The sequence below is a fragment of the Eublepharis macularius genome, chromosome 4 (assembly GCF_028583425.1).
Source record: "Eublepharis macularius isolate TG4126 chromosome 4, MPM_Emac_v1.0, whole genome shotgun sequence".
Taxonomy (NCBI): domain Eukaryota; kingdom Metazoa; phylum Chordata; class Lepidosauria; order Squamata; family Eublepharidae; genus Eublepharis; species Eublepharis macularius.
The window spans coordinates 43,461,253-43,474,711 of NC_072793.1; the positions used below are offsets into that span (position 1 = coordinate 43,461,253).

The 13,459-nt window shown below is 41.2% G+C and overlaps 1 protein-coding gene across 1 annotated transcript in view; it reads right to left on the reverse strand.

The window, feature by feature from the left end:
* The window catches only part of LOC129327569 (dynein axonemal heavy chain 9-like), a 274,625-nt gene that overhangs the window by 118,679 nt on the left and 142,487 nt on the right, over window positions 1-13,459 (reverse strand). Inside the window, exons 46-49 of the mRNA XM_054976322.1 lie at window positions 12,199-12,341; window positions 11,597-11,758; window positions 7,678-7,911; window positions 523-783 (exon numbers count right to left, since the gene is read on the reverse strand). Of these exons, the coding sequence (XP_054832297.1) occupies window positions 523-783; window positions 7,678-7,911; window positions 11,597-11,758; window positions 12,199-12,341 (800 nt within the window). The remainder of the gene's footprint in view (window positions 1-522; window positions 784-7,677; window positions 7,912-11,596; window positions 11,759-12,198; window positions 12,342-13,459) is intronic.

Consider the following 13,459-nt stretch of genomic DNA (forward strand, 5'->3'; position numbering starts at 1 on the left):
GTGACGGAACAGGTTGGGAGGACACCATTCGCATTCGGCTTGCTGCTGCTGCTGCTGCTGAGGAGAATTCTCACATTCGTATGTGGATGCAGCCAATTTATTTAAAGTTCCGTAAGTGCATGCCTCTGGGAATATCCTTTCCCCAATGGGTCCCTGAGGTGGATCCTAGCTCTTCTGTTGAGTCTTCTTTATTAATATGACTCAGGCATAGTTACCTGAGTATAACCAATCCCCACATGTTCCCATTTCAGATGATATCTTTAAAATGTGTACAAAAATTACATCAGAAGAGTCCGCAGAAACAAAGCTTTTTCTGTACTGAGGTTGTCATTACTACGAATTTGTGACTGAGCAATAAATGAGGCACACTTCCCATGTTACCTACAGAAATGCACCCACGGGTCAAGAGAACCATGCAGTATAATCCTGTGCATGTTTATTTACTTTTGTGTTCAGTGGGGCAAATGTGCACAGAATTGCAAGTGTAATGTGAAAAATTCCTTCACTGTAGGTTGCCTGTACCTTATTGAGTGTGTTAAGAGCCGTCTGGGCAGCAGCAAGGGCCGGTTCAGCTTTTGCTAGGTCCTCCTCACAGTCTTTCTGCTTCTGCTGGACCTCTTGGGTAATTAAGGCTACCTTCTGTTCTTCATCATCAGCAATGGCCTTCTCCTTGCTCACTTTTTCTGTCTCTATGCCCACCACCTGGATCAACTTGTCTGCATCCTCATTTTTCTGTTTCAACTCCACTTCTTGCGCTGCCAGCTTTTCTTTTAGATCATCGACCTAGAGCATAGAAAGTGGAAAACCCAGACAAGAGGCATGGAATTAGAATTATAGGACACTTACAAAGGAAAGGGAGCATTTGAAAAAGGAATGTGCAGGTGAGGGGAGGGAAAGATTCCAATACATCTCAAACTAGTGAGCAGATCTCTATAAAAAGTGCGGACAAAGACAAATTGACCATTGGTTTAGGAGTTGAAATGGATGCTGGGAACTAGATTCAGTAAGCTGAAAATCCACATCTACTATTTCTCTATGTTAAGGAGAGAAAGCACAGTCTACATATCCTATCAAAACACTGCTACTTTTATTGCAGAGGTCCCCAAATGTGTCTGAGGGCACATTTGGGATTCTGACAGAGGGTGATGGGCACAACCACAAAACAGCTGCCTTGGGAGGCAGTGCCAGCCGCAAAATGTCAGAGACGAAGGTTATTCAGAACTCTGATAGTAGTTCTTCGGCATTTCAGACAGAAGACCAGTTAATATATTGTTTAAAAATATTTTCTTTTATACTTACAAAATAAGTAAACATACTGAGCTAGCTAAGAAACGCTCATCTGGCAGTATATGCCTTCCTTTTACAGGCATCTAACACACCTATGCAAAAGGAAAAATGCTTCTTCACCTGGCTGTCCCTTTACCTACATCCTGCCTTTTTCAACCTGCATTATTTCTTGTAACAACCGACAGCTGATGCCAATGGGCTAGACAGGACTCACTGCACACATGATATGTCAGTAAGAGAATAGAAAAGAGTCCAGTAGCACCTTTAAGACTAACCAACTTTACTGTAGCATAAGCTTTCAAGAACCACAGCTCTCTTCATCAGATGCAGTAAGAGAGAAACTTTGGCCAGATCTGGACAGGTATTATTTTTTAGAAAGTTACCAAAATTTGATGCTGTGATGTCATTCTCAACTTCCACCTGAATGATAAAAAAGTATATTCAATTAAGAGCTGATGACTTCAGTAAAAGTTCCAGTTAGGTGCATTAAGCATTTTAGCCATGCTGCTGCCTTATTATGTTTAGTTAGAACAAGGGCCGTTTCCACATGGCTTACCTTTGCTCGGAACGACCCAGAACATCGTGCAAAAAACACAGAAGATGGCGTTTTCTTGTGCGAGATTTGTGTGACGTCACGCAACGTCGAGCAAATCTCACGCGAGAAAATGCGATCTTCCACGGTTTTTGCGTGATGTTCCGGGTCATTCAGAGCAAAGGTAAGCCGTGTGGAAATGGCCCGTGTCCTGTTTGTTTGTTTTTTCAGAATATCGCTCTCCAATTTGCACTTTACTTAAAGCATTATGCTTTATGACAGAAACTCAAAAGGCCCCACCTGGCCTCACCAACTTTCTATAAACACTTGACAGGCACCAAGAAAGTTGTAGGGAGGTGCCATAGAGCCTACAGTCACCGTGTCAGGGACTTCTGCTTTGCTATAATTCCAGTGCTCTGATTGGATATGTGGATAATGCTTTCCATCCTCTTTTTCCCCTTTAGATGGAATTGGATCCAGCAGAAAAGCTTGGAGGAGTTAGCAGAATAAATCTTTCAATGCCTTTCCCTTCCCAGAAAGCCTGTTGTTTATTGCAAAAATCCTCTTTGAGATGGTTTTCACATGAGGACAGACTTCTGTGGTTTCCCTGTTGCTAATACAGTACAGCTGCAATGGGGCGTTCACATGGCAGGTTTCCCTCACAGTTTACCTGTCCCAGTTGTTCAGGAGCAGCCATTCCCCCTCCCTCAGGTCATTAGGACTTTTCAGACTTTTTTTTTAAAATCAGCAGTTGAATATCATTCTAGTGTTATAATAATGTTGTAACAATATCTTATTTGAATATTTATTTGAACGGGCTTAAATTACATTAAATTAAATTACATGCAGAACAGGCTTAAATTACATGCAGAAATTACATGCTGGATATTAGGAAAAACTTTTTCATGGTCAGAGTAGTTAAAAGGTGGAATCAGCTACCTAGGGAGGTGGTGAACTCCCCTTCACTGGCAGTTTTCAAGAACAGACTGGATGAATATTTGTCAGGGATGCGTTAGGGTCATCCTGCATTGGGCAGGGGGTTGAACTAGGAGGTCTGTATGGCCCCTTCCAACTCTGTGATTTTGTGAATTCCCAGCTTTCACTTTTTATAAAAGTAAGTCTCTAGCCCCTCTCATTGCAGAGATGTGTTTTCCCCCTTATATTTATGCCAGGAAAGGGGCTACAAAATGAAAGCTGGGAATTTAGAACCACGTACACAGACTGTTATAATGTTATACTGATATAACAATATTCCGTTGCCAAATCGTACCCAAAGCAAATAATCTGTGTGGAAATGGCCTGAGTGTAGGGAGAGCTTCACACACAAAATACATCATAGTACTGGGTGCTGCAACAATGAGGGGAAATTAGAAAAAAAATTTTCTTCCACATGCAGCTTACATTAGTAAGGGAGGAGAAGTTGATTTTACCTGATTCCCTCTTGCCCACCCTTATTCTCTTGGGAGATGTATTGCACTGAGCCACTTGCCACCCATCTCTTTGCCAATATCTGCCATCTTCCTGCATCTCCTCAACCCAGCACCCCTCCCAGCACCTTCTCAGTCTCTTGTGCCATCCCATCTCTTGTGTCCAAAGTATATTTGGACTTTTGGGCCACCATACTGAAAAGGCTGAGAACCTCTGATCTAGAACACATGACAGCATGGTCAAGAAATTTAGCGCTCTTTCAGCGATCTCAAGTTGAACATCCCACCTCTGCATCTAGGGACCAGACTGTTTTCTTCAGCCTGGTTCCACGATTCCCAAAGGTAATATAATATAAAGGTGCAATTGAGATGAATTTGCCTTTTCTTGCCCCGTACTAAAAACACTTATCTTTCAACCATAACATTATTTCAGCTAAGTGAAAGCAGCACTGGTACAGAACAAGATGCTTAGTAACAGGCAGTCTGGGAACTCTTTCAAAGACAAGCATTCCTCCTTGAGACATACCTACCATATATAGCTCCTCCCTGAACCTATGTATGTGGCGCTGATGATGCTCTGTAATAGCAAGAACCATGGGACACAAAGTGGTGGATTAAAACACAAAGCTGTCTTTTTGGAAACTTTCTGGATTCAGGGATGAAAACTTCAAATGCTCTGGTAACCATACTGGTTAATGAAAAGCTCACTTCAGAGCCTGTGAAAGCACCAAGTACAATTAATTTACAGAAAAGAAAAACTCTACAACACTATCTGGAACAGTATCTTTCCATTTAACCTGGAACATAAGCTTTATAGCCTCAGGGTACACCTCTGCCAATGGGGAAGGGCAGACATATAATTGGTCTGGGATTCCATGCCATTTTCAGCACAGATTTTATACAGCCTATAATCGCCTCAAGTAAGTGGCAGGCATTTTGTGTAAGCTCAGAGTGAAGCCCTGCCCTTTGTATATTCCTTTGCTGAATGGCTAATCCATTTTCATCTCCTGTTGTTCTGCTGGAAGAGGCAAAATTATGCTTTGCTTGCTGGAGGGGGGGGCATAAGCACTTCAGTCAGCAAAACTCAGCAGCAACTTTTTTGTTCATTTAAAAATCTTTGGAGATTTGGGGAAATTGAAGCAGGAGCTTTGCTGATTTCAGATCTGGCTTATAACCTTCAGCCTGCAATAAGTAATTGTGTGCTGAATGAATACATGTATGAATAGAAAGTTTATCTGGTTTTAAATGCTTTGATGAGGCAACCAAGGGATTGACCTGTCAGCTCTGCATAAGCCGTATAACAGCTACATAAAGGGAGAGGATGCAAACGCAATCCAACAGGCTCATTGTGAAATGCCACAGAATTTCCAAACAAAACTTTCTTTTAAAAACCTTGAGCTAAGACTTAAAGTACACAACAGTAATTGAAAGCCTAAAAACATCACAACGAAAAAGAACTTAAAAAACAAAAGGAAATATTAAGGGCCTGGATTGCATTGGGATACATAAAATAAGGAAAGAGGAAAATGCAACAAAGCAAAATAATGATCCCTATATACATGCTCCTCTGCCAAAGGAAGGAAAAACTTCCTTAAGCATAACTGGTCTCATCAGCCACCTGTGAAAGTAAACTGTCAAATCTTAGCGCTTAGGCTCAAATTGCACGACCCATGCAAATGGGTACAATGATAACTGGAAGGCCCTTTAAACAGGAAAAACTGGAACTGGAGAAGTGAGCTGGAGGATTACATAGCCTTTTCCCTGCCTGCTATTTTCAAGTACAAATACCTTCCCGTGAATGACTTCTCTCTCTCCCATACATTTTCAAATGTACTTTCACTTTCTATGTTAATCCACACAACCGTGCTTAATTTGGACTACAGAAACAGCCTGAATGAAAGTGTAAACGCTCCTTTCTTCTACCATGTCTCCACTCCTGAATCCTGATTATTATCCAATGGAACTGGCTTCTCCTGTTTTAGAAAAGCTATAAGGCTACCACAATATGTGTTCTGCTGCCATGCTATTAACACCAACTATTCAAAAAATTGCAGGTTGGGACTTAAGGCTGACAACGTTGTTTCCTATCCCTATCTTAAGGGATGTATAGAAAGGGAGGGAGAAAGAAAGAAATGAAAGAAGCTTTTAAGAAAACAAAACACTAGAATATTTGACTTCTAACTTCTTGAGCATGATTGCCTGCCTTTCCATGAGCACCTATTCAAGGTGGCTTACAACAAACATTAATTAAAACTATAGAAACAATAAAGCAACAATTTAAAAAGAACAACTGATAAAAGCATCAAAACATCCATCAAAACACCAGTCAACAGACTTTATGTCAATCTGTTTTTTAAAAAAACTTTATCATCAACAGTTGCAATTATGAATACAAAAGAAAATAAATGTTCTCCAAGGCCTGTATTGGTTCCTCAGGAACTGGGCAGCAAATGCAACTCCAAAGAGTGAGAAGAAAATGACTAGCATGAAAAGCAGTTGATAGCAAGGGGGGAAATTGAATGGACGATAGTGATAATGACCACCCCAGTGATTTTGACATACTCCTTTCCTTTATGAGCAAGCCCATACAGATGGGACAAGGATAACAGATCACCCGAAACACCCCTAGACCTTGGCATAAGGGTGCCAAACCACCAATTCCTAACTGATCAAATGTGATGTTTCCGCCTTAATTGAGAAATGGGAAGATGTTTCTATTTTAAAGAAATCCTGCAATGGATTAGCAGTTACTGATGGGAAGAAGAACAAAGCAGTCCAAGCGATTTGTGACTCCCAGTGACAAAAGGAAAAATCCTACACAAAAAAATAAGAGCATTAAAGAACAGAGTTTTCCCACTAGGCTTTCAGCAGGCTCCTTTAATCTGACTGTCTGTACTAGGCTTCAGGATTATGTATGCAACATCAGAAAGGCCACCAATTAATTGCCAGACCAGGAGAAACTGAAGTCTGGAATTCAATGACAACAAACCTTTTACAAAAGCTATTTTTTCTACAACTTTCTTGCTTCTAGGCCAACAAAAGTGTCTCACACTAGGACTTGGCCCAACAGCCTCTGGTTGTCAGCCCCTACTACAGAATTTATCTACTTTCCTCTTTCAAAAATTCTGTACTTCAGTCACCCATCCAACCCTCCCACCTTCTTATATTAGAGGCTTGCACTTCTAACCATAGTAAACATATATTTAAAAGCCCACATTAATACAAGAAATAAAACTAGGGTTCCCAGGTCCCTATACCCTCCTTGTGGGACGCGGGACCCAGGACTTACCAGGAGTTGTCTTCTCGCACGCAGGCTCTCAGTGAGGCATGATGACATCATTTCCAGGAACTGATGTCATCATGTCAGCCACAGGCATGTTCCTGCTCTTCATGAGGAGCCAGTTCAGCTTGTTTGGGGCCAAAAGTGACCCTAGCAAAGCACGGGAGCACGTCCTTGGCTGGTGTGATGATGTCACTTCAGGAAGTGACATTGTCGCGCTCTGCTAGGAGCGCTCCCATGAGCGCTTTCTCAGGTTGCCTGCTGGCAGTAGGCAATCATCAGGAGGGTTGCCACCTCCCACCGATCACCAGCTATCAGCGGGCAACAGGGAAAACTCCTAGGAGATTTTCACTACTGGCAGGCAACTGGGAAGTCTAAGTAAAACATACAAACTTATTTATATGGCAAAACATTACATTCCATTTCTCTCACATTCACACATGTACACATATACAGAAGAAAAAGTTACAGTTTGGGGTGCTGGTCTGTTTACAGAAAACAGCAGGGAAAAAATTTCCCCATTCAAACACTACAGACATCCCCTGAAACGCGCTAATTTTTTTACAACCTGCCATTTTGTGATTAGCGCCAATCACAAAGCTGGTAGCTCCCAAGACTCTAGAAAAAATAAGTAGCTCTCAGAAACAAAGTCTGTTCTCCACTGTGCAAGGCACACAGTTACCACAGAGATGTTTTGGGGCAGTCTGACTTCAGTATATAGCATTCTCAGTAAGTCTGCTATATACACATAAGTGATTTAGAAGATACTGTTATACACAGAACTATTCCATAATTTCTCGCATGCACGCTCTCAGCGAGGCATGATGATGTCACTTCCAGGAAGTGATGTAATCATGTCAGCCATGTTTTTGGAACACAGCAGTGGCTTGAAGGAAAGGAACAAGATGAAGCAGAGCAGGAACTGAATGTTCTGAATGAATGAATGAAACCATAGTCAAGGCAAACTGCCGCAAGAAAGATCACCCATCCCAAACCCCCATAGGATACATACATTTTTTGGATTGCATTGTGGTGGTTTAATTCATACACACTTTCATGCCTGTGTGATTGTGTGTGAGAGAGAAAGGATGTTTGTTTTCTGCTTCCCACTTGCATTTGTCTTGTTTTCCACAACAACCTCCCTCACCTACCTGGGCAGAGGTGCTACTGAGCTTCTGCAGTCCATTCTCCAGCCGCTCCATCTTTACTGTCAGTTCTTTCCTCTTTTTAAGCAGCAAATTCTGATACAGTTTGATTTGTTCCAAGAATGACTTAGGAGTAGTGTAGTTATAGCGACGCTCATTACTTAGGTAAGAACGGGACATCCCATTCACACTGGTGTGCACATAAGCCATGAACTTACTTATAGATTCTTTCACTGAAGCCTTAAAATAAAATAGAAGAGAAAAATTTCTCAAGGCAAGTAATTAAGCAGCTTAGCCAAGTGCACCTGAATATGCCTTAAATCAGTCAATTTGCCATGCCTCTGTATTACAACAAAATATAGTGTGTGACATCCTACCAGGGGAACCATTCAAGGTTTACCCTCCCAAGAACGTATTTGGGTTTTGTCATTCTAGCTTGAAATGAGAATTGGCTGTACCCAAATATGTTTGACTTCAGGTGACTCTCTCCATATAAATCAATAAAGTGTATCAGGATGCACAGAGAACCCAAACTGGAGGAGGACGACAGGTTTGGTGACTAATAATAGATTCCCTCCCACTCTAAAAGAGTGGGAAGTTGAAGCGATTCCCTGCTTCCACTCAATTCTCCAAAACTAGCTCCGGCAGGAGGTGGCACATGTACACTTGTGAATCTTCATGACAACAGAGGGCAGCATACAGGTGCCAGCCCTTCCTAAAGAGGGGAGAGTTAGCGGTGCTGGCTGAGGGACAAGAGAGATGTATTCCTCCCTGCCAACACGTAGGGCAACAAACCCCTCCACTCAGAGCCAAGCTACAAGTGATGCCTGACACAGGTTGGACACTTGTCAGCTTCCCTCAAGTTTTGATGGGAAATGTAGGCATCCTGGTTTTACAGCTTGGCTCTCCATTACAGCTGCAAGACCAGGACGCCTACATTTCCCATCAAAACTTGAGGGAAGCTGACAAGTGTCCAACCTGTGTCAGGCATCACTTGTAGCTTGGCTCTCAATTATCACCTTGGGGAGGAGAGGCTGAGCTCTTCCTTCCCTTCTGATGGGAATGGGTACAGTGCGAAGAGAGGATGTAGGCTCAGCAGGAGGGCACACACTTCAGCATTCAACCTCTGAGCCTAAATACCTCCTTGCAACAGTCACCTCGCTTTCCACTTAGTAGTTACTTTGGAAAGGAGGAAGAATACAGACAGTGAATTTTTTTCACAAGTATTAAAAGTATTCTTCTAATTACACAGGCACTTTCAGCATCGCACAAATAAGGAAATGTATACTTGTTAAATCAAATGAACGTGGCTGAGCAAAAACTTGGTATATAGAAATGAGATTGTCCTGGATATGGCCAGTAATATGGGAGAATGGGTACTGTAATTGACCAAAAAGATCATGGATGTTTCAGCAAACCAGAGACAGAGTTGGTGTAGCCTTTCATCTAAACATGCCAAAAAGTTTAGAAACCCAAATTAGAATAGCCTTGGAAAGAGGCAAAAAAAAAGAAAAGAAGTGACACAACTATATGGCTTTGTGTAGATTAGAAGCTGTGAGGTCTAACCTATATCAACAGATATTATGTGTTATGGCCCAGGTGCAGAGGCATCTGATAATGGCAATAATGTTCAGCTTCACAGAAGTGAAGATAATAATTCAAAAATGATGTTTATTGCTTGAGGGTAGAAAGATATCCACATGTATGCGAAACTTCTAATCACTATTTTTCAATACTTTATTAAGATAGCAAAAATGAACTAAGAATGAACTTTCAAGTACAGATAACTTTGTATGGTGTTTGAAATTATAAGGTAATTAGTTAGCCAAGAATGTGCACCTTTATCAAGTAGGGCAATAATGCTAGGAAAAGGGGAAGGCAGTAGGAAAAGAGAAAGACCTAAAATGAGATGGCTTGACTCAATAAAAGAAGCCATGTCCTCCAGTTTGCAGGATTTGAGCAAGTCTGTTAACGATAGGACGTTTTGGAGGTCTTTCATTCATAGGCTTGCCATAGGTTGGGGGCGTCTTGATAGCACATAACATACACACTTCAAGTGGGACAGTTAGCTATTATCAGGAGATGATTTTAAAAACCTATAAATATGGGAAGCTGAATTGATTGGAAGCGTCTTCTTAGAAGGGGCTCCTTGTGGTGACCTGCTTATCTCTGGGTACATAGGAGTATGTACTCGTGCAATTGCTTTCCTTTAATCTATTTTATAGTAATGGATGTCATAATTTTCTGTTGAGTTAGACAATATTTAAAAAGTAATAGTTCTGCTTCAATAAAAAGGTCAAAATGGAAGCAGAGAATCTCTAATAGTATCACTTGGGCACTAGACCCACGATGAGCCTAAAACATTGTTGAGGTGTTCCTCTTGCCAGGAATTAAATGATCTGATATAGGAAAGCTAACTAGACACATAGGGCTTCTTAAGTGCCCACTTATATCTGAATCTATATCTGAATCCATATTTACAAAGAGCAGCTGTAGCACAGTGGTTAAGTGGTAAAGCTGTATATCAGCACTCTGCTGGTTTGAATCCCACTATTGCCATGTGTTCAGTAGGTGGCTTTGGGTAAGCCACTCCTCTCAGGCCCAACTCCCCTTTTGTATTATGGTGATAATAATAACACTATGTTCACTGCTCTGAATAGGCACTCATCTGTCTAAAAGAGCAGTATATAAGCACTGGTTGTTGTTGTTGCTGCTGCTGCTGCTGCTGCTGTTGTTGACACACCTGACAAGTATCATCCAGAACAACTTTTGTAGGAAACAGCCAACCCCACAGAATACTTATTCCTGCTTCCAGAAATAGTCAATGCAATAAAAGGGTGAGATTGCACACAGTTAAGCAAGCATATCATTTTTAATGGGACTTAACTGTACTGGACATAAATACACATCCTTTCTTTCTCTTTCTTTTGCTACTGCATTGTACTAAATAGCTATTTGAGTAATTCCCACCAAAGTTGGTATCACTATTAGCAGTTAGTATCTCCAGTGAGTTCCATTCTTCCTTGTTTTGATCCACATGAATCATAAAACGCAGCTTTGGCTCCAGCTACTAGTTCCTGTCTAAAGCTAATAATGTGAACCCTAGATGGGGGAGGGGGCATATGCTGAAATGACTTGAGCGCTACCTGCTAAAGCAATATGTTCTATCAATACACAACCATGAACAGTTTCTGCATGTTCTTGAATTATTGCTCATAGTAAATAGGAAAGTTACAGCAGAAGATCGGTTCTGATTGTACAGTACAGTCAGTGGCTTATTTGGGGGCACTCAGAGGTTCCTTCCCCCTTCTGCTGCCTTAGGTCCCAGTTGCCTAGAAGAAAGTGTTTGTAATGACTAAATGAATGACATGTTTCAACCTAACACCACAACTTCATTATCAGATATTCTGAGGTTTGTAGCAGGTAACTCTCTTCAGAACATTTCTAGCCATCAAAAGCTATGAGGGGAATTTGGCAGCTGTTGCATATCCACCTGAACTAAGTCCAAGATTCGCCATGGTTTCCAGTGAGCTCCAGGATCATCCCCAAGCACTTAACACTCAAACTACAGCCTTGAGTTGTGAGATGCTGTGCCCATACCACTTCCTAGGCTTGCAAGTGTCATGGCAATGGAAGAATCTCAGAGGTGCTTCGGCATGTTGACCAGCTCATGTGTGCAGTCAAAAACTGAGCCTGGCAGACCAAGATGACAAGCTGGACTGTGAAGAATCTGTGTACAGGGACTGGAAAGCTGATCAAAATGCAGCAGTTCCTCAATTCATGTACACAAAGCCCAGAAAATACCCTGGGTGCCATCCATCCATTCAGTCCATACATATATGCAAGTACAAAGTTTTCCAGCATAAAAATAAACCTCTGCGTCAGGAAAAATAATGTGTGAATGAGTTGTTCCGTAGATGCTCACCTCAATATTTTCTGTCCCTTGCAAGAAGCGCAAGCTGACAGACTCTAGAGCATCTCGAGGCCACTCATGGAACCAATCTATTGCTGTACAGTTCACAATGGCTGGGAACTTCCGACTGCGAACTCTCAACTTATTCCCCACAGGGGAAAAGCAAAGAGCAACCTGAGAAAAAGGAAAACGGGTCATGAAAAAAGGAAATGAGGAAAGTCAGAAAAATAAAATGAGGGAGAACTATGCTTCAGACATGCTGGAAGCTGACTAAAAATACTCTCCAACAACACACAACAGTCGGCATGCTATCTAGCAGCCCTTCCATATAATGATTTTTTTCCTTGATAAATGTTCAGTTGTTAATCCTATATTGTGCTGGATCTGGAAGTGTCCCCTCAAGGTAGCATTTCTCCTGCAAGGATGTCACATCATCTCAGCACTCAAACTGCAATATTTTACTGCTTAAACACTTAAGAGGAACTACTTACTAAAAAAATATTTTGGAGAAATCCTGACATTAGAAACAGCTGTCACAAGAGTAAAGCATTTTTACTTTTTCAAGTACAACTGATAGAGAAAGCAGATCTGATTTTGGGGGATCAAAGCTCTACCTTGAGCTGCCGTCTAACCCGATCAATGAAGAATTTCCAGCATGCCTCCCTGGTGTCCATTTGTCCTTGGGCTTTTACTTCATTCCTCACATTACTGATGATATTTTCTACTTCATCATCTGGGAAAAGATCAGGAATTTCTCCTAGAAACAAAAAATGTATTGTGAACTTGGAATTATAGATATTTTTAGGGTGCTTAGTGGTTGTTTTAGGATTTTTATGTCCTTGTCTTTTTTTAATGGTTTGTTTTGTTTTTATACTGATCATGTATTATTTTTTTAATGACTTTATGGTATTATGGGGGAAGTGTGTATACTATCTCAAACAGGACTTTGAGAAGGTAACATATATATTTCTTAAATAAATACGTTATTACTAGTATTGCTTCATTATAAAGAATAAGGCTACTGAGTGGTAATAGGAAAGATACCAGGGCATCTCGCTCTCACAAAACTTTTTCATCACCACTAGAGCAAAACAAAAGGCATCATGGGGCATAAATGTGCCAGACATGCTGATTGGCTACAGCACTATGCTATTTCAGGTGCATACATGGCTTTTCTCAGCCATTTCTCTTAGAGCCAAGCAACAAGTGATGCCTGACACAGGTTGGACACTTGTCAGCTTCCCTCTTGATGGGAAATGTAGGCATCCTGGTCTTGCAGCTGTAATGGAGAGCCAAGCTGTAAAACCAGGATGCCTACATTTCCCATCAAAACTTGAGGGAAGCTGACAAGTGTCCAACCTATGTAAGGCGTCACTTGTAGCTTGGCTCTTAGAAGCCTGTACAGCAATTGTTTGGTCTCTTGTATGCTAAAATACAACTCCACTTATACTGAAAGTCCCTTCAGTACTGATCTATATAGCTGAGCCAAAGAATGAGGCTGAAGTTGCATGTCCATGGGCACTAGGAGATTACAAATGCCCCTGACTGCATGGTTAGGGTCTGCTTTATGGTGTTAGATGTTTTCTTTTCCTCTATCTAAAAGTATTTTTGCTGTCACAATCCACCTTTACATTTTCCAAGAGTGAGGCCTGAAGATACTCTGTTCTTTACTGCTCGCTATGTTGGCTCCTATGCTATTTATTTATTTATTTAGTGTATTTATATGTTCTTTCCTGCCTCAAGGCAGCTACCCATTTAAACAGCAAATAAAAATCAAAAACACTTCAGACAGTACAGCAACAAACAATCACCATTCTCTCGTTCACACTAATCCAAAATCCTTACAGAACAATATATCTGCAGTTTGCTCTGGAA